This window comes from Athene noctua, chromosome 7, assembly GCF_965140245.1.
Source record: "Athene noctua chromosome 7, bAthNoc1.hap1.1, whole genome shotgun sequence".
NCBI lineage: Eukaryota > Metazoa > Chordata > Aves > Strigiformes > Strigidae > Athene > Athene noctua.
Genome location: NC_134043.1, coordinates 45,272,147 through 45,293,323, shown reverse-complemented (window position 1 = coordinate 45,293,323; position 21,177 = coordinate 45,272,147). Strand labels below are relative to the sequence as shown.

Below are 21,177 nucleotides of genomic sequence, written 5' to 3'. Positions count from 1 at the left end.
ACTGACTCCTAAAGCACAAGACTTTTCTGTGACAACTCCCAAACAATGTCACAACTCCTGAAAATCCTGCATTCAAAGGATTCAAAAGGAACAAAGGTACGATCCAGCTCAAGTAACCCTCTTTAATGGCACTTCAAACTCCATAATCCAGCAGTCCATCTGACCAGTCTCTAAAGAATGCGTCGAGGCACTCTGTGGCTACAGAGCAAAAGGGTTGGCATGAACCGACACATCTTTAATGCGAACCTCATTGAGAGGTCGGTAGGTTTTCTCATTCACAGGCAGCTTCTCCAGCTCATCCAGGGTCTCCAAGCCATCAATAACTCTGGAAGAAAAGCAGAAATGCTGGGAATCTCCTAATAATGATTTAGATTTCACAGCTGAGATATCTCAAAGCAGTTTACAGTGAAGTATCACAGGGCAAAGACTTTGCAAGCAAATGGTACAAGTAAGACTGCCAAAACATTATATATGGCATATATTTTGAAAGGAAATATTAAGCACCCGTGACAGATTCTGCTGAAAAGCACAAACAATTCCCACTGACCTGACAGTATCATAGTTTACACCAGCCGTAGCTGTATAAAGACCCTGGCTGCACTTCCTGGCAGGCAGGACCGACCAATCATACCGTAGGTTTCAGTAGCAGCAAGCTGCTCTCCATACCAAAACTTCACTGTGAATGACGGAAATCCGATGGCCGGAAAATCCATTTCCAAATGTGAAACTATCATTTCTAACCTTCTGACTCAAAGACAAGATTGGACCGAATCATAAATAACTGTGTAAATCTAGTGGTACAAACATGCTTAAGCTTTCGGATCTCCTGTCAGGCTGAAGAAGTGGCAAGAGAGATTGTTGTAATAAACCTCTTATTTTTTTTGTTTAAGTAACTAGCTCTGGTAAACCTTGATAGTTTATTTCCCAGTAACGGACTTGGCAGAAAACACCTTGTGCTGTTCACAGTTCAGTTCAGTCACATTCATCAACGCTTTGAATCTAGGACACCGGGACTGCAGGCCAGCAGGGGCTGCATGTGCTGTCCTGCTGATTCTGCAACTGCAGCTGGAGTATCTTAAACCTGCCACAGAAAACCTGGCAAAGTTCCCCTGTCAGAGCCTCTACTCTTTTCTAACAAGTCTAAAACACCTACTGTCAATCACACTTCTAAACAACTCAGAAATGAAGGGAACACCTGTATTTAGATGCCTATAAACAATACATTTGATAGAAAATTGTATTTTCACATTTCAATAGTTTCCTTTGAATATTTAACTCCATTTAATAAAGGCAACTTTTTCTCAGCAGATTCACTTGTACAGTAGAGACTTTTTAACAAGCAAAAGAAAAGACTACCATGATTTTGAGATAGAAAAAGCAGAATCTGAAAGACTCAAAAATCGAACATTTGCTTTAAGGATCCATTATCAGTAGTGTCTATTAAGAATGTTTTAAATAATGATGCATCTTAAACAAGCTCTGTGGTTTTTATCTGACCAACAGACAGTTCCACCTAAACAGAAGTACAATCATCAGTACCACACCCATTGCCAGATTCAGTCCCAGATCAGATTCTTGTTGCTCAGTAAACCCTACAACCATGTATCCAGTTGTTCTGGAGTTTGCTGAAAATCAGGCTGCAGCCCTTTGGCCATGGATGAAAAGGCAAGCTGGAATAACTGAGGGGGGGGGGGGGGGTGTGGAGGCAGAGAAGAAGAAAAAGAATGGTCCATTATTGAGGTAATTTTTAATATCCTTATTCCCTGCAGTGAAGAAGGGAGTGGCATTTTCGAGCAACTAATTCTGGTGACAGTGCAAGAGCATACATTTACATATATACAGCCAATATTTTAAACAGGTTTAGAACCAGAAGCTTCTAAATTTGCATTGCATGTGCCCTGAAATATTCAGATCCTCCACACGCTATGGTATGGTGGCTTGCAGTCGGATCACTTACTTTCCAAACACAGTGTACTTCATGTCTAGGTGCGGTTGCTTGCCGTAAGTGATGAAGAACTGTGATCCATTGGTATTTGGGCCATTGTTTGCCATTGAAACCACCCCACGGACACTGTGCTGAAAGAAGGGAAAAACCTCAACATGGATACACATGTGTAGAAGCAGGGCTTTAGCCTGCACGAAGTGCTCTGTGACTGACTACTCTGCTTCAATACCATTATCAGGAAAAAAATCTCGACTGCAAATATATTCCAACACAGTCCATAATTAGCTCCTCAAAATTGCCCTTACAATGAAAAATTACTTCTTTCCCTTCAGAACATGAAAAGCACTTACAAATTCTTTCTACTTCTGTTCTTGGTGACGAAAACCCTCAAACTTAACTTGCCAAGTACAGAAATGCCTGTTCCCCTTCTAACAAGAAGCTTTCTATCCCTTTATTGCAGGATTAGACTTTGCTTCACAGTTAATAGAAAGGTATTTAATACAGTACAACACAATGCTGAGTGTTCTCCAATCCGTAAGGAAAATCCGTATGAAAATAACCGCATATTGCGAGCACAGAAATACCTTCAGGTATTCGCTGAATTCGTCTTCAAACTTCTTGCCCCAGATGCTGTTACCTCCTTTCCCAGTGCCTGACAAAGAAGCACCACAATACACTACTGGATTTTCAGACTGAAAATTCTAGAAATAATGTACTGTTATAACATTTTACAACAAAGACCACAGATAGCCTGTAATTCATTTGAGGCAGGGATCAGGTGCTCGTGTCTTGTTACTCAGCAGAGACATAACTCTAAATAAGGGACATCTATTAAGTAGCAGAACAAGGCACTGACATATCCTCAAATTAAATTCAGTATGAGTACAAACCCGAAGTTGAATCGGATTTTCCCCCAAACAGTTGACGCTGTCTGGGACATTTCCCCCAAATGCTTTAAAGGCAGTGTAGCCTTTCAGGCAGAAATCAGAGAAACCACAATAGCAACTGCTACCCGTTCCACCTCTGGTGAGCCAGCAGAACCATCATATTTAGTGGAAACAGCTGGAAAAGTCTGTAGAATGCTTTACTACTGCATGTTTATTTAGAACTAGGGTAATGGCTGCTCCTCTGTAAACTCATCACAGAAAGCTAATCTCCCCATAAAACCCTCTGTCAACAAAACAATAATTCTTATATTTTACTTTTACTTTGTTTACATTTTGGTTTTAAACTTTCATACTTATCATTTCCTTTTATTTATATTTTATTTTCCTATAGAGAGACCCGAACAGAAGAATTTACCTAATGGATCTCCTGTCTGAACCATGAAGCCCTTTATATTCCGGTGAAATATGCAACCACTGTAGTAGTTACTAGCACAAAGAGCCAGGAAATTCTAAGGAAGTGAAACAAACCACATTAACAAACAATTCAGAAGCAAATATCCTCTCACTAAAATGACAGCACTGGCAAGACCAAGTCTAACCCTTTTGCCTCTGCTTTGCGTGGTGACCACCTGAATTCCAATTGCCACAGAACAGTCATAAGCAAATTATAGTTAATGTGCCCCTTTGACAGTGTCACAGATACAAAGGATTTTACATAAAGCTTACAGCACAAGGCTGTCTGACTTGAGGAACAAACAAGAAGCCTAAGACATGCTCAGAAGCATCACTCTCATTCAACATTTTGTAAATGTCAATTTTGTAATCAACAACTTCATGCCTCAGTTTTATTAGTTAAAAGGTCAATTATTTGAATTTAAGCTTAAGTTTATTGCAGAAAGGAAAACCTGGGGCCTCTGACAAACTGGGAGCGATTGTCACTCTCTTAAAACCAAATCTCTGCAAGTGTGAGCAAACCCAGGGAAATTGGGGAATCCCAGGCCATGTGCCGTATTTCCCCATAAGGGCAAAGGGCACTTTGGGAGATGCTGGAACTTGAAGAGAAGTGGCCCTTGGCTAAACTTCATCTGGTGAGAAACGGGCAGCAAAGCTCTAGGCAGTATGACACAGTGCACGATTTCCACAAGTGGCATAGGCACTGTACCGGCTTAAAATATTAGTATTCTGTTACGTGAAAAGATGAATTGCAAAAGCCACTTCACCTCCTCTACAGTCTTCACTATTTCTACTGCTTTGTTCTGACACTAGGCAATCCCGCTTCTGTTACTTGACTTACTTCGCAGGTCTTTGGTGTCCGCTCACAGAACAGTTCAATTTTAATATCGCCTACGTCAGTATGCAGCGTGACAGCCTGGGCAAGAGGCAGAAAATAATAATGAAATCAGCAACGAAATACTAACAGACTCAGTTTGATGTCCTAGCACCACCAAGAACATACGCAAACGTTACATGCATATAAACACTGTTCCGCTATTTGGCCACAGGCAAGGCTACTGTCAGAAACCTTCCTCTTCCTCGTTTCCAGTGAAATGACCAGAAAGCACTTGGTCTCATTTAGTTTCAGGACACATCAAGTTCAGCACAGGAATGCAGCAGCTCTGTTTCACGCTGTTACACTCCAGAGATACATTAATCATTTGCAAACTGCACCTGCACAGTCACTGCATTGCAAAGTTGAAGAATCGAGGTTTTCTCCATTTCAGGTGATAGTGTGGCACACACACCTCACTGCTTTACAGTCAGAGGAACAACTGGTGTGTGTTAGTTGCCAGAAGCCTTCTGAGTGATAAGGCTAGTTCTGAATGGCACCACATAAAATCTGCCTTCACAAACAAGCAAATCTACACAATGACACACTTTTCTTAAGAATTTATAAATAACCTTCACAAAATTTAAAATGGCAGCTACCCATCCACCTAAGCAAATATATCTCTATAGGCCAAATATATCACAGTACTCCTATGGAAAGTGCTAAACTATGCAAAAAAAAAAAAAAGATACTGTGGGTTTATACTCGGAAGAAGCGTACAAGAAAAATCAGCATCATGCCGATACTGGCATACTTTCCCAGAAGTATACGAGTAAAGAAGTGAAGATAGTAGTCTACAATGTCCATGAAGATGCTCTAAGAGGTGTATGGACAGTTTAAGACACACGGTCTTACCTTCGTTTCCTGATTTGCAAAAACTGTAAATGCCTGCAAGTGTAGGTTACATACACTCAAGCAGGACTGTGTGTTTGCGACCTGAACAATGCTTCCATGGTAAAAGAAACCAAACTGGATTACCAAATATTGGCCAAAGTAGGATTAAAATTTAGGCTCTGAGAACTGAAGGTCTAATTATATTTTAGACCAATGTAACCTGTCCTATTTTCCTTTCTACAATATCTCGTTAGAAGTCTGAAATGAAAACCTAAACTTTTCATTACCAGTTCTTCGCAGCAGAATAAAATGCGTATTCCTTTGAGATGCAGAGCAGATATTCACTTTCCACTAGATGACCATTTCAGGAAGAATTAAAATATATAGAAAGGGCTATTGTTCTCACCATGTCTGCTTATTCAAAAGCTGAGGTAGATCGTCTACAGCAATTTTCTGCAAAGAAAACATATGAACATATGAAACCCGTTGGGCTTTTTCCTAACAGTCCACGGTTCTTTTTGATTCTGAAATATTTGTGTGGTCCTATGCTTTTAAAGCACACAGTTTTACAGTGCCATTCAAGCGACTCTGTGGATAAACATTTTATTGCAATTTACTTGTAACTATGCAGCATGTAAAGAACTAGAAAGGAGCAGAACAAAATAACGTAGAAAGAGGGGTGGGGGCAAAAAACCCTTTCCTAGGATGAAGGTCTATACGAAGCAATCTCAGCTTTTCCAAAGAGTATTTTTTTATAAATGACCGAAATTAACAGAGAAAAGCCACATGCCAGTTCCTAAAGGGAGGTGTGATTCGGAGCCACCTTCTGACAGCTGCCAGTATCTGCAACAGACAGCTACCTGCGTTCGAGCACCGGATCAGACTGCCTTTATCGTAGTAGTAGTTTCAAATAACAGCCTTTGGAAGGATGACGATAAACCGCAGTTCTGTGGAAATCAAGAGCTTTAGAGGCCACTCTGTTCGGCGTGTGCTGCCCTCCCTGGGCAGCCCCCAGGTTCGGCGAGGCCTCAGGCAGGCGCCGGCGGACCCGCCCGCCGCGGCCCGGCCCCTCACCCCGGCTACTGCCTGCCAGGGTGGCGGGGCGCCAGGACGAGCACCGGGCCGCCAGGACGAGCACCGGGCCGCCAGGACGAGCACCGCGGCGCTGTGCACCCGCCGGTTAAGCCTCCCAAGGGACGAGCGCGCTCCCCGCAACCCAGCGGCCCTCGGCTCCCACCTGACCAGCGATGGCTCGGAGCTACCGCTCCTTTCCTGCCGATGCGAGGTACTTGCTCCGACGGCCTACGCGCACGGCACGCCGGCTCCGCTCGCTCGCCCCGCTGCTGCAGGGCGCGGCCCGGCTCCTCCACCGGCGAGCGACCCACCCAGGACGCCCGCCATCCCCGCGGCCGCCAGCTCGGCCTTCCCGCGCCGCCCCGGCGCCCTCCCCCTCGCCTGGCCCCACGGAGGCCTCGCACAAACCTGCCGAGGCTGGACGCGGGCCCGGCGCCGGCCGCCGGGAAACGGCTCTCCGGCTCCCCTCGGGCGGGCAGGAAGGGGCCGGGCTGCCCACGCCGCGGCTCAGAGCCGGCCCGGCCCGGCGCGGCGAAGAGGCCGCGGCCGCCCCCCTAGCGCGGCGGAAGCGGCGGGGCCGGGCCGAGCGCAGGTTCCGCTCTGCAGCTCCGGCTGCGATCCGGCGTGAGGTAAGCGTGGGGTCCCGCGGCGGCGCTTCGAGGCTGCCTGCCCCGGTCCTGCCTGCTTCCCCGGCCCCCGCCTCCCCCCCCGCGAGAGGCAAACGCTTCTCCGGTTAGATCCCGCGGGTCGGTTGCAGCGTGCGCGGATGGGTGAGGGGCAAGTTCCGTACGTTTCTGGCACGATTCTAAAGGGCCGGTTTCGGTGCTTCGCCGGGAGCGCCCCGGAGGCAGGAGGGAGAGCCCGCGGCCGGCGCGCCTCCGACGGCAGCGCCTGCTGGGGGGAGGCCGGGCCGCGCTGCCCTCTGTCAGCGGGGCGGCATTCGCCGCTGCAATACTCTTCCCTCTGCTCTGCCAGCCAGCGAATTCCCAGGGCTTATTCCTGCGTGGTTTCGCCCCCTCTACAGATAGCTGCATGCTGCTGCCCGGCACTCAGCTGGTTCGCCGGCCTCTCCGCTGCCTCCGCGCTTTGGGCCTCCTGCCCTCGCGCTCCCTCATGAACCTCGGGGAGCTCGTTTCTGCCCTCGGTGACTTTGCATCCCCCTCTCTGGCTGAAAGCTGGGACAATGTGGGGCTGCTGGTGGAACCAAGCCCTCCCCACGCTGTGAACACTCTCCTCCTCACTAACGATCTCACCGAGGAGGTGATGGAAGAGGCGGTGCACAAGGCGGCAGACCTTATTCTTTCTTACCACCCTCCCGTATTCACACCGCTCAAGCGAGTAACGTGGAAGACCTGGAAGGAACGGCTGGTGGTCCGAGCCCTGGAGCACAGGATTGGAATTTACTCTCCGCATACAGCGTATGATGCCATACCTCATGGAGTCAATAACTGGCTCACAAAGGGACTTGGTGAGATTCCGTTTAAAAAACGTTAAATGGTTCGTTGTTATATGCCATTTTATGCGGGGACCTTCCCTCATTTTCCTTTCTTCCAGCTTTTACAAGTATGATTTGAGGACTTTTTTTTTTTTTTTCCCTTTTTTTCCCCCCAGTATGATTCTTCTAAGTACCCTAAATGTATTTTAGGGAATTTGTCTTGGAGAGGAACACCAGGTACGAACACTAGGGGACATTTTCAGATGCATGACTGTGGTACTGGATGTAGTCGGAACCGGTGCAGCATTGATTGCAAAGTTTAGACCACTGACTCTAAATCGCCACCCTTAATTTATAAAGTGCAAGTCTCACTGTTTGCAAAGGACTTTTATCCCGTATTGTGCCTAATAGAGACAACAGTCATCACTTCTGGTCAGGGAGAATGGATTCAAGTGCAATATTTGCATCTTTGTGTTGCACCTCTTTAGGATATGCGCTAAATCAGTGTTATCCAGCCTTATAAAACAGCAATCTTATAAAACCTTGTTAAAAACCCTTATCAACCCAATGACTCTTTCAGGCTGACAGATGTGTGTCTTCCTCCAACAAATTTTCATTGGCCCTAAAATGGAGGTGGTAGTTACTGTGAAACGATAGCAATACTGACGTGAGGCCTGAACAGAGGAAAAGGACTTTAACTGTGGCCCCTTGTGTCCTGCAGCATCCCCAGTGACGAAGCTGCTCTCTGTGCTGGGTCTGGGAGCAGCATCCTGAAGGGAGTGGAAGCTGACCTCTATCTCACAGGTAAAAGACTATGTTGCTGTTTCATGATCTTTATAAAAATAGTCACTAGAAAACAGGAAAACTGTACGTTTATGAATAACCTGTACGTTTATGAATTAATATTTTTTTTGTCTCTTTGGTGTAACATCTGCATCAGCCTTCTCAGCTACAGGAGGCAGCTTCCTTTTCTGCCGCTTCAAGGGCAAGAAGAAAGGATGTTTCAGTGCTTCCTCCAGAGTAATGCGCTCGGCTGGGTCGTACTCCAACATCTTCTCAATGAGGTCAAAGAGGTTCCTGTGGTCCGAATTGTGGCAGGTCATGAATTCCTTCAGGAAGACAACAACACGACATGGGGGGTTTTAATATTGGAATTGTACTTAAAGCTGCTCTCCGCAAGCGCCTTTTCCCTCTGCCATCTTACCTTTAGGGGATTACACCAACTGGAGACATATCTTCCAGCAGAACTGTGTTCATCCCAGTCCAGCCGGCCATGATGGAAATATTCGTGTTTCCTTAAACAAACAGACCAGGGCTCGTTATTCAAAGATTCGCTAGAAGTTTATCAGCACGTTTGTTCTTGGGAACTGATCTGGGACTGTTCCACAAAGGTGGCCAGCTTGTTAAGTACAGCCAAAGGTGCATCCGAGTTTATTAAACTTCTTAAAAAACGTGCTGTTAAGCCAAATCTGAAAATATTTAAACTATAGCGGTCCAGGCACAGAAAATGTAATTACCTGCTTTTCTCTATCATGTGCCTTGGCAAAGGCCCCAGTACTCGCTCCATCATGGCCAGGTGTTCTCTGTCGTCATTGGTCTGGAAGGAAGGCGAGAGAGACATTTTTGTGTGTCCTTAAGAGGAAGTTATCAAGAACCACACTTCATTCTTGACTGTACCCTGCAACTCATTTCAGATTAAGGAGAAAAGAGAGGCTCTAGTCATCTGTTCCCTGAAGGAAGTTACAGTGCACTGAAGTTTCTTTTCCCTGCCTTATCCTTTCTCTTCTTTGTTGATAAGTTTCAGCAATACTGTCAAGATGACAGAATGCAGGTATTTGCTGCATATTTGGTGATAGAGGAAGCTCATCTGTTACTGGTGTGGCTTGTGTGTTACCAATGTTCACAGGGTGATCCTTCCCATCAAGCTGCTGCCACAATGTTTACTGGAAGCAACTTGGAGCACTCTTCTGCTGAGGAAGTTCGTTCCTTTGTGCCTGCAGCTTCTGTTCTCTTCAAGTTGGCATTCCAGAGAAATGCAGCTTCATTTCTGGCACAGACCTTTCCCCTTAGTCCCCACCTCCCTGGAGCATATTTTCACCAAGCTGAGGAGCATTATACACGCTGCATCCTTTGGAGTTTCACAGCTACCTACCTGAAATACCGCGTATCCAAGGTAGTATCCTATGAGGATACATCCTATGCTCCAAACATCGCATGGCTGTGACCACCCCAGCGCTGTGAAAAGATGCAGAAGGTTCACGTGTGTATCAGACTGCAAACACTTCCACAGCTCGAGCGCTCGAGACAGGCGACACAGCTGTGGCAGTTCCGTAGCAGGCAGAAAGTCCTACGCTCAAGAGCAGCCGAACAGATGTCTACTGACCTAGGATCACTTCAGGAGCTCTGTAAGGTCTTGTAGACACCAAAGGGCTGTGATAATCGAAATCATACGTTGCGTTCCCGAAGTCCGCAACTTTGACATCCGTATTTTTTAGTCTCCGTTCTTCGCATTCCTGAAATGACACACAAGGGGGTGCAAGTGACCAAGTAAACCCAGACCGGAGCCGAGGGGGAGGTAGGGAAGAGGACAGCAACTTACCAGTTCGGGGTTATATTCTTCTGTGTAGTCTGAATTCACAAGTAAAATATTTCCTGGCTTCAGATCTGTATGTGTCAGCTTGTTCAGGTGCAAAACTGCAAGGTAACACACACAGTTAGCAAATTCTGTAAAGAAAATCTAACAAATAAAGCAAAAAAAAGAAACATACTTACAGTTCACAGATCTGCAGATCTGATAAGCCATCTGTCTGATGTGCTCCAGCGAAAATGGCAAGAAGCAATTCCCTCTAATGAAGTCAAAGGTGCTGAGCCCCAGCAGCTCAAAAACCATGCAGACGTGCCCATGGTGCTCAAACCATTCCAACATCTGGACGCAGTGGCTGCAAGAGCAGGAAAATCCATCAATTGCAACAGAAGTGGTAGAACGCTGAGATACATACGGCATACGGCCCAGAAAGCGATGTCACAGAAATCTTAAAAGCCAAAACAAAGTACAGCCGCCCTTGTCTACTCACTGTGTATTGTTGGGATCCAGCGTTTTTAAGTGTTGTAGCACGTGCACTTCTCCATAAGCTGCTTCGGAGTACCCAGGAGCATTTTTTACTATTTTCACAGCTACATGTCTGTCTGCCCTGAAAAGACAAGGTTTTAACAGCGATTAGAACGAGGAGCGGTTTTAACCAAGACTATTCAGTAATTGTCACCATATACATTGTTGATGAGAATGGCAACCTCATCAGAAAAGGGGTTTTTTTAAGTACATACAGACTGAATAGAATCAAGGTTCATCACTGCACAAACCCAACTAAATCTTTAAATTTTGAAAACACACTCCATACCTTATATATCAGTACTATTCTTAAAGGCCCCGTTCACCTCCCCTTTGTGTTTATGTACGCCGGGCTAATCCTGGAGGAGCTTCCACATCCCATGGCCTAACCTGACCATCAGTCAAAAATGACAGGCCACCTTCAGTCATTTCAGTAGTGCAAATGTAACTGAGGTGTCAGATGCCTTCTAGAGCGACGAGAGAGACAATCCAGTTTCATGCTATCTTGCACAGAGCAAAACCGCCATCGAGCACAAAATCCATCTGAGACCTGTAAGGTGCTCACTGCTGGAACCCAATGGCCCTGCATCGTCACAGATGATCCCTGAAGGTGAGCAACATGACGTCCGAGAGCTTACTCATTATACAGGCCTGGGGTGGTCCAGGCCCCAGGCGTGCCGCCTGGGGGGGTGCAGCTTCGCCCCACATTCTCTGGGCCCCTCCCCACCACAGCCCCCGACCTCTACCAGGCTGGGGGTGTTACTGAATTTGCTATCAACTGAAATTAAATTATGTTTAATTTAATATGAACATAGAATTAAGGGGTATTTTAGTAGAAATTATTTGTTCACATTTATTGCACTTTGTACCAGCAACCGAACGCTACTCTAAAATCCCTGTGCGGCCCCGCACCAAGGCCAGAGTGACTGGTCAAAATTAACCAGTAGGAGCGTTTGGAACCTGGGTAACAAACACAGGTTGATTTATAACCTGATTTATAATGCATACATAGAACTAGAAGAATGCATGTAGCTGTCAGGGTCTAGGATTGATGGGAACCGAGGAAAACCAACTGTAACAGCTTGCGAGTACCGGCCAAGAAACCGTGAACTTAAGCAGAAGCTAATTCCGGCGGGGGGAGATCGCGGCCACCCACCTGTATTACACCCCAGACCCATTTCTAGACATTTCTAGCTTTCACTGCACATAATCAGAAACAGGAGAAGAATATGTGGATGGTTTCCAAGAAATTATATGTTTATGCGTGAATACTTAACGAACGTGTATGAGTAAGTTCTACGTAAGATGCATCGTTTTGATGCTTGGTGTGCGCTCTCGGTGAGACGAGTCCCCTGCGCACTCGGCCGTCAATAAAGAAGTGTCTGCTTATCTGCTGTTGGTGTCGATAAATTCTTTATTCCGAGTTTTTGGTAACAGGGGGCACCTGCAGAGGACACACCCATCGCCTCGCCCACCACAGTCCTGCACACCCCTCACCTCCCGGTGCTGTACGAGCAGCAACCCCGGTTTGGGAACCGCGGCAGCCTTTCAGAAACACACAGAGCAGCAGATGAGGAAGTAAAGGTAAAACCTGACACAATCCGAAGGCGCCCACTTCAGGACCCACTCGGTGACAGCATCAGTAAGAAAAATCACCCGTATTTAAGTCAAGACTTACGCTCTGCGATCAATGCATTCCACTACTCTTCCAAAAGTGCCTTCACCCAAACTAGCCATAACCTCATCTATAAAGAAAAAAACCTCAGTCACAAAAGTTGCAAGTTACTCGGCTATTAAAAAAACACAAGCAAACAAAAATAAAACCCACAAAAACACTAAGTACTATCCCCGAAGCTATTCTAGACCGTGCTGCTTTAAATTGTAAATACCTAGTTTGAGAGCTGTTATTGGACAGCTCTCGAGGCACATTTACAGGGATCCCATTCTACCACGTTCATTAACTTCATTTACTATGGGGGGGGTGGGGGGGGAGGGAAAGGGAAAAAGAAAAAATAAATATATTTGATTTCTACAGAAAAGAAAAACAATTCCCACCCCCAGACACAGAAAGAAAAGCCTTGCAAAGCCCCTCACATCTTACGCTAAAAGAACTTATCTATCTGAAAAGTTAATAAATTTTGAAGAATGTTCTATACATCTTCCGCTTAGTACGTCTCCGCTCCGACAGATCAGGTGACCCTCCTCATCCTCCTCTACACTCCTTGATCTTTTCCTTCGAGGACTCTTCTGGAACGGCAACAAGATTGTCCAGCCGATCAATAAACCCGAGTGAATTCAGGTCCGAAAACAAAATTCATTCAGCGGGGAGATATTCAGGCATTCAGATACACGCCAGGCCACAGTCAGTTGGCAGGCGCAATTTCAAATTCAGTCCCTGGAAATTCACAGGGCACAGGCTTTATGTTGCAGGAGGAAAACGTGGCAAGGAACAGGTTTTCAGGTGAGATACGCAGAGCGGCAAGGCAGCAAAAAATTACAACACGGTTGTTTTTCTTTTAAAAGATGGGTTCACTGAATCTTACTTGAGGATTTCAGTGACCGTATTGTTTTTGGAAGTGAACGATTTAATACTTCCCTATCTAATCTCTCTAAAAACCCCCAAGCAAACAAAAAAACCCAGCCGTGTGGCCAAACTAAGCCGCCCACGGAACAAGGCTCGGGCACAGAACGCGCCGGCTGCACGGAGCGGGGCGCGCAGGGGCGCCCCGGCCACCCGACCTGCCCGCGCCCGTGGGCACGGCCCGGCAAGGGACGAGGGCCGGGCCGCCGGCCGGCCGCCCTCGCCCCGCCGACAGCAGCAGCCGGCCTCCCGGCCCCGCCCCGCCCGCCCGCCCCCGGCGCCGCCCCTCCGCTGCCGGCCGCCGGGGCCGCAGTGAGCACGCGCCGCCCCTCCTGCCGCCCCACCTCCGCGGCTCGGGAGGGCCCCGCCGCGCTCTCCGGCACCCGGCGCTCGCTCCGGCGCTCCATCGCTGCTGCCGCGGCCGGGCTCGGCGCCGCGACTGGCGGCCCGCGGCCCGCCGCCAAAAGGCGTTGCTAGGAGCCCGCCCGGAGCGCGGCGACGCGTCACAGAGGCACGCCCGGGCGTCGCGACGCGGGCGAAGGCCTCGCGACGCCCCGCAGGCCCCGGCGAGCTGCTGGGCCGAGCCGCTGCCGCGTCGGAACCTCTGCGGGGGGTGCCCGGCGGCGAGGGGGCCCCTAAGGCCGTCAGCCTTTCCGAGAGGGAAAACAGATGTGTTTTAAACGCTAGGACGCAATCCTGTCCCATAGGATCGCCCTCAATGTACAGCTTGGGGTAAAAAAGGGGCTAAAGTTAATGTATCCTCCAAAGAGCAAATTGCGTGGTGTCCCTGTGCGGCGGGCGGAGGAAGCAAGCAGCCGATTCAACGTGAAGGACTGAGCAAGCTTCAGCTTTATTGAAAGAAATCACCCCTTATACAAGCCTCTGCAATAACCATGCCTACTCCTCACAGATCTATTGGACACATGTAACAGGCTACATTATACTGTCCCGGCCCCTTGTGGCATCTCAGATCTGTCACAGCATCGTCCCTCTTCTGGCCCGCCTTTGTATCCTCAGGTTGTTTTTACCATCAAGGCCATTGTGTACCTCAGTTTCTCTCTTTGTTAACATAACAGTCCTTTGTTAGGCATAACTGTACCCGGGGTTTTTTCCTCTCTTTACCTCAGGCGGCTGTGACCAGCTCCTGCAGAGACCCATGGCCTTGCTCTCTGCAAGCCGTTCTCCAACAATTGCCCCTTTTTTCTTTTTGTGCAGGCTGCACAAGCATAAATTCACTAATATTTGTCATCATACAACTATATGCTATTTTAATAATTACTACAATCAATAGTGCTATTCCTAAGCACCGCAATCCTTCTTGTAACAGACCTTGCAGCCATAGGGACAGACCAAACACAGACTGTAACCATTTGTCTCAAGGACTGACAACCACTGGTGTTTTTTGTAAACGTTGCTTCATCCATGGTAATTGGTTTGAATTAATCGACTGTGGTCGGATAGATTAAAACAACACATCCCATCAAAATCTTTACATCCATGCCCCTGGGCAAGTAAAAGAAAGTCTATGGCAGCTCGACTCTGTAACACAGCGCGCCTTAAACTGTCGAAGTACCTTATCGAGTACAAAGCACCCCACATACTGTCGAAGAGCAATCACATGAAAGCAAACAAACTAGGATTGTTCTATACTACTGTCCACAAGCCTTCACGCCCTCTACGGTTGGTCCCGTTACGGTGTTCACACGCAGTTCTTCTGTTAGGCAAACATCTTATTTCCCACAGCCCAGCATCCTTATTTCTTTGCTACTCACGCAGTTTCTCATCCTCTCGGCCTTGCCGCTGTTCTTCCCAACAGCTACAGCCTGATTACAGTGATGCCCTCAGTCTGGATCACTCATAACATGTCCGCTGTTTCCCAGGCATTCCACAGATCCCCCTTTTTGTTTTTGAGTGATCCAGACCCCTTTTATTGTTCAGTCCATCGTTCTCATAAAACACTTCCACACACAACACCATTAAAAGGATGACAATGACAATTTAAACTGGTATTCCATGTAAATACAAAAAAACATCTAATAATTGGTAACCTTTTAGTCAAATCATTATTAAACCCTCTTCCTTCTTCAAGATGTAAATTCATTGTATAAACATCACTACAAAACCTAGTGCTATTCACCGGTACTGCTGAAGGAGTCACATCTTGCCATCTCAGCCAGATTGTCTGATTATACCAACCATAATGACCAGTACAAATGCCATACCAAACAGGTCTGGGATGGGTCGGCAGCAGTTGCTAAGCCCAGGCAAAATGCCTACTGTCCTGATTGATTTTTCCCTGCCACCTTGGCACAACTCTGCAGTTTCTTATCTATCTTACGAGGCCTGTTCTTCATCAAAGCCTAGCTGTTTGTCAGGAGCTGTGTGAGGCCGATGCCTTCCAGCCCTCCCCTTTCTCTGTTTTGCTGCGGCACCTGCAAGACTTGTTTGAGAGCTGTATCAGTTAAGGGTTAGACAAACTTCAAAACGCAGCATACTTAGAATAGTTCTAATTAAAAGGAGTAGACTAATTTCACTATCCATATTTAAGGGATATGACTAAATAGTACAAAAATAAACAGTAAGGAAAATACGGTACTAACATTCAGATCCGCAACTGCTGGGGAACCCTGGATGCAGCGAGAATTCAGAGTGCCCTTCCTCACAAACTGGAAACCCTACGTGATGCGTCCATCCGTAGGTGAGGCATCCAGCGTCGCTGCAAGCAGGTCCAGCCTTTAAAGCAACAGGCCAAAATAACGGGCAACTTTCTCTGAGCGGAAACATCTGATTTCATCCTCCTGTTGGGTTCCACCTGGAGCCTGGCCAGTACTCCAGGGGGAAACCAAGGGAGTTTCTAAATAAGGTTAAACACTTGAGCTCTTAATTCTTAATATTACTAAACAAAGAAAGTGAATACACACATTCTTACAGCATCTTATCCTTATTAATAACTGTATTTTATCTAAACTACATTTGGCACAAGTGACCAGTAAGCCTATATATCTCACTAAGGAGTTGCAATTACTGTTAGCATTTTCTCTTAAAAGAACTGGCAACTGTAGTGTAGTTTGTCCTGTTGCAGTAGCAAACATTACTCAGACATTCTGCTTAAAAGATCAGTCAAAGAGACCGCAAACTGTCGGCACAGGGGCACCCACAGCTGGATCCCGAGTGCTGGCTGCCTCTCACCCTCAGCTGTGGTTGCACACACCCTGTCGGTGACCATCGGAGATGAGACCTGTGCAGACACCAGCATCACCTCTTCCCCAGGTTATTAAAGGAACTGGTCCTTCCCAGTTACCCCTTTCTAGGTTTTTGTTAACACTTGAGCTTTGCTCTGGACTTCTTGTCGATCTGGTATCTGTGATGAAAAAACGACACAATACTGGTGGCACCTGTAACACAGGGGAGATGTTTAAAAGGTTTGAAGAGATGGAGTCTGTCTGGTATTCAGGGCAAGTTGCAGTGATGTTTTTAGCTTGATAAAAAAAACCGTTTTTGTGTTGCTCTGGCATTCTGGTGGAAAAAATGCATGCGTTTTACAGCAGAGCAAATGGTTGACCTGGAGCCAAGATCTCTCCCCCCTTTTGTTTTTGCAAAAGCACTTTCAAGGTTTAGCGTGTTCTTTCTACGATGGCTTGTCCCCTGGGGGAATGCAGTGTACTTGCGATGCTTGTTACCTGTACGGTGAAGATCTTGGTTTGCTTTCTCTGTAAGTACTTTGGGTGATGTCAGTGAAGGATCTTTTCACAAAATACCACATAAGCTATGCAGATCATCATGAGTTAGGCCCACGACGGCTGTATCCAACGTATGGCTCCTAACAGTGTCTGTAACTCTTTTAAAGACTTAATAACAGTTTTAAGTTGTTGCAGGACAATACACACAGGCGATTCGGTTTACAAGGTGAGTGTTAGTGTCAGGGGGGGTTTCAGGGGGGGTTGTGCTACAGTGGTGATTAAGACAAATTTGCTCCAATTTGAGTTCCTCATTGAGTCATACACTTATGACCCCAAAATGCAATAGGGGTTTCCAATATAAATGGATGAATACTTGTTACCCAGTTTTCTGGGCCTCTTATATGAAGGAGATCCTTGCTTTAAATTGCTACAGCATGACACCAACCCTGAAAAGCATTTGAGGTACCAGGGCTAACAGCCAGTCTGCTCACAGATATTATGGTCACATCTGCACCGGTATCTAAAATGCCTGTCAGCTCGACAGATTTTTTAGCTTTAACGAGAGTACAATTTTACCAGAAGTTAACCTTGTGTTACTGTTTCAGTCCAAAAATATTTAAAGGGTACCTGCTGATCCAAATCCTGAGTAATTGCAGCTTCTTTAACAACCTGAACAATTTTTTACATTTTGTTACAGAACACAGGGGTACAGACCATAATTTTGATTTTTCTCTTCCTAATCAGCATCTACAACCCCTGGTAAAACAAACAACCCCTGTAAGGTTGCAGATGATTTTTTAACAGTATTTTCATTAGGCAGATGGTTCAGAGGTGCACTCTCCCCGCAGAGTATGCACCTAAATTCAAAACAACAATCAACACAGAATGACTGCCTCCTGCTGGAGGAGGAATTTCACCTGGAACACTGAGAACACTGAGCCCGAACCAACCGCCGCACCGATGCCCCAGCGGGCGGGCACTAGGACCCTGCAGTTCCTGGCCGGCCGCTTCCCTGGCCGGAGAAACACACACGGGCACACACACACACACACACACACACACACTCACGGGCACACACACACACACACACACACACACACACACACTCACGGGCACACACTCACGGGCACACACACACTCACTCACACACACACACACACACACACTCTCACACACACACACACACACACTCTCACACACACACACACACGGGCACACAGAGGAGCTCCTGACACTCATCACTCACATCGGAGAGTGACAACTATTACACACACGAGGACTCCGTTAAGAACACTAAGCCTGTGCCGCATCCCCCTGCCGCTTTTGGCGGGGGGTGCCGAGAGCGCGGTGCCGGGCTCAGCCGCAGGCGGCCGCTCCGCGGGGGGGTCGGGGAGGCCCCGGGCCGCCGCCGCCAGCTCCGAATGTTAAACATCGAGATCTACACGCTCGGTTTTCCAGGTAGAGTGCCGTGCCGGCGTGAATGACGGTTTTTCTTAAAAGTGTTAGCCAATTTTTATGGGGCCAGTCGATATCCCTGAGCCATCGCCTCCAGTACAGCTGGTGTAGTCTGAGTTTTTGCAGCCCGTCCTTATTAATGCTTCTCTCTAAATCTTGAATAACAGAAAAATGCCGTTTTTCCCACCGTGGCTGGCGATTCGGCTCATAGCTTACAGGAGTAAGAATTTTTCTTGCCATGTCCATATTCCCTTGCGCCAAGGTTTTTTTTCGCCTCACTTTTACCTACGGATCATTCTCAGTTAAGGGAGGACACAGACCAGACAGTTCAGATTCTTTTTCAGGATTTACAGCATCAGGGTCTAAAAGATTATCACACCATTCTGCTTCTTCAAACAATAAATTTGGCTCTTTAAAGTGTCCCTTAGCCTTGCCCAGACCAATCAGCGCGGCTAAGTTTTTTATCGGACTTACTCCCCGCTTTTCTAAAAAGCAAAAAGTCTTAGGGCTACCTCTTGTTCCTTGTTCCTGCCCGGGCAGACTTCTTTTAATTCCTTTCCTGTATCGCAGCTTGACGACCTTCAGGAATATCCGATCAGTAGCTAACGACCAGTGCTGGCTTTTCCTAGGTTTCCCCAAATTCAGCCTTCATTATATAATTCCTTATGGCCTTTCCCGGTTATACGGCTGCGGCCGATTCCTCAGTAGCCCCCTCGGTTCGCAGTACCCCCTGAAGCAATATTGTGGATCCGCTGCTCCAATGTCAGACTTACAAATCCCGGCGCTTCAGGGGACGGCACACGTCTACTGCACCAGGCAGCGACCTTATCGCCTTCCTGCTCCGAAAATCCGTTCCGCCGCTTCCCGGGTTCCGTTCGGTGGAAAAGCAGGGTTCGGGTAACCCTGTTCGGCGCGCCACTTGCGGCGGGCGGAGGAAGCAAGCAGCCGATTCAATGTGAAGGACAGAGCAAGCTTCAGCTTTATTGAAAGAAATCACCCCTTATATAAGTGCTCTACAATAACCATGCCTACTACTCACAGATCTATTGGACACATGTAACAGGCTACATTATAATGTCCCGGCCCCTTGTGGCATTTCAGATCTGTCACAGCATCGTCCCTCTTCTGGCCCGCCTTTTTTTCTCAAGGTGGTTTTTACCATCAAGGCCATTGTTTACCTCAGTTTCTCTCTTTGTTAACATAACAGTCCTTTGTTAGGCATAACTGTACCCGGGGTTTTTTCCTCTGTTTACCTCAGGCGGCTGTGACCAGCTCCTGCAGAGAACCACGGCCTTGCTCTCGGCAAGCCGTTCTCCAACATCCCTGTGTTTCACACATTTCATATAACAGACTTCTTTTTGCATAGGGAAAAAATGGACCAGAAATTGTTTCCAGTTGAGCGCTAGGTGTCAGCATTTTAAATTACCGATTCCTTTGCACTGTCGGAAAGTTTACCGTTTGTCCTTCCTTCTGCGTGGCGGTAGTGTCAGCGTGGCAGTCAAACGTGCAGTTGCATGCTTCTGTCTACTTTCTCTTACCACCAGTCATATGGCAAAGAGCACAGAGCTAAAATAATTAAATCCTTTACCTGACTGAGTTATTAGGGTAAAATGTATAAGTCTGCAGCATGGGCTAGGAGCTTTAAGTAACACTTCCTACAGAATATAGCAACTTTGTCCCAGAGAGGGTACTGATTAACTTGACTCATTAATGCCTCAGTTATCTGTATCCCGCATACCTTTGCCTTCCTCTTCAGTAAGTTCTCCTCTTTATTTTGAGAGGGAAGTCTCAGAACCGGAAATACTGGTCTGAAACAGACTGCAGGTCAGATGGACCCGGACCTCCCAAGGATTACAAGGCACATATATGAGAACGAACTTTGCGAAGTGATGCTGAGTCCCAAGAGGACTGCGGGAATGGTGGGAGTTGGATGCAGGAACTGTGGGTACTCTCCTGTCCAGGTCTTTCATGCACAGCTGGAACTGGAAATATACCCTCTCGCCTCTACATATTATAGAGTCTCCGTGGAAATGAGTTGACTTTTTCCTGCTTTATGAAAACAAACTGATGCAAAAATACATGTTTGAAATCTACAACACGGAAGAGTAGAACATTCTGCTTTTCCCAGTATACTCAAGGTGGAGAACTGCTTTTCTGATGCATACAAATCACTCTTTTTTCCCTGCTGAAGTCAGGTTATTTTATGCTTACCAATCCAAGTGACTTGAGCATAGGATCAGCAATATACATACATGCACCCAAACACACGCATAAGTATGCATGTATTTTATGCTTCCTCTTGACAAGTCAATATTCAGATACCTCTCTACTTTCTTGCAGATTTTCTTGAGTCCAACAACATTTGGTGTCAAGTAAGACCAAACGCTACCTAGTTTTGGTCAACAGCTATGTAAAGACACCAACACTCTTTCATACCAGAAGTGCTGTGCCAGAGGCAGAAGCGATTGTTTCCGATCTACCTGCTGGGGAGGCTGAAGAGGTTACCATTCCCACACAGCAGCGCAAGAGCAAGCACTCCTCTAAACACGGTCTTTAATCCTCTAGGAGAGAAAGGTTTCGTCTACGACACTGCTCTCGCCTAAGGGAAAACATTTCACATCTTAGTCAGTTTTCTAAAAACCAGTAAAGTTAGAATTTACACGAGAAAGTTTCAGAAAACCGGGAGTATGAAATCGTGGAAAAGGACATTGTTTCAACATAGTATCGCTAAGACAGATAAGGCAGAAAACAAAAGATTGGGGGCGGAAAAAATGTATTTTTAAAAGTCTTGTTTTACAAGTATTAAAAGCAATGTTTAAAAATCAAAATACTAGAAGATACTCTGGAAAA

The 21,177-nt window shown here is 46.8% G+C and overlaps 2 protein-coding genes across 2 annotated transcripts; both read right to left on the bottom strand.

The window, feature by feature from the left end:
- On the bottom strand, positions 1–4,897 carry LOC141962679 (peptidyl-prolyl cis-trans isomerase-like 3). The gene is made up of 6 exons (XM_074911042.1): positions 4,865–4,897; positions 4,127–4,201; positions 3,248–3,341; positions 2,530–2,597; positions 1,958–2,076; positions 1–325 (listed from the first exon to the last, which is right to left on the bottom strand). Exons 1-6 carry the CDS (start codon positions 4,895–4,897, stop codon positions 199–201), a joined length of 516 nt encoding a protein of 171 aa, XP_074767143.1. The 3' UTR covers positions 1–198.
- A 3,047-nt stretch (positions 4,898–7,944) lies between these two features.
- Positions 7,945–13,599, bottom strand: LOC141962678 (dual specificity protein kinase CLK1-like). Its single transcript, XM_074911041.1, has 11 exons — positions 13,537–13,599; positions 12,768–12,858; positions 12,290–12,356; positions 10,577–10,693; positions 10,275–10,441; positions 10,102–10,196; positions 9,886–10,015; positions 9,655–9,737; positions 9,020–9,099; positions 8,707–8,797; positions 7,945–8,611 (listed from the first exon to the last, which is right to left on the bottom strand). The coding sequence occupies exons 1-11, from the start codon at positions 13,597–13,599 to the stop codon at positions 8,402–8,404; spliced, it is 1,194 nt and encodes a 397-aa protein (XP_074767142.1). The 3' UTR covers positions 7,945–8,401.
- Between the last annotated feature and the right edge of the window lie 7,578 nt (positions 13,600–21,177).

What these genes read in the sequence shown, in the direction of transcription:
- LOC141962679 (XM_074911042.1), bottom strand. Translation starts at nt 4,897, where the DNA reads ATGATGCTGATTTTTCTTGTACGCTTCTTCCGA. An exon ending in TCAGACAGGAGATCCATTAG is followed by an intron (nt 2,598 to 3,247) that starts GTAAATTCTTCT and finishes CTTCTTTGTCAG; the next exon opens with GCACTGGGAAAGGAGGTAAC. An exon ending in AATTCAGCGAATACCTGAAG is followed by an intron (nt 2,077 to 2,529) that starts GTATTTCTGTGC and finishes CCCTTCTTTCAG; the next exon opens with CACAGTGTCCGTGGGGTGGT.
- LOC141962678 (XM_074911041.1), bottom strand. Translation starts at nt 13,599, where the DNA reads ATGGAGCGCCGGAGCGAGCGCCGGGTGCCGGAGAGCGCGGCGGGGCCC. An exon ending in GAATGCATTGATCGCAGAGC is followed by an intron (nt 10,694 to 12,289) that starts GTAAGTCTTGAC and finishes TTGTCTTTTCAG; the next exon opens with GGCAGACAGACATGTAGCTG. An exon ending in AAGAATATAACCCCGAACTG is followed by an intron (nt 10,016 to 10,101) that starts GTAAGTTGCTGT and finishes GTGTCATTTCAG; the next exon opens with GAATGCGAAGAACGGAGACT.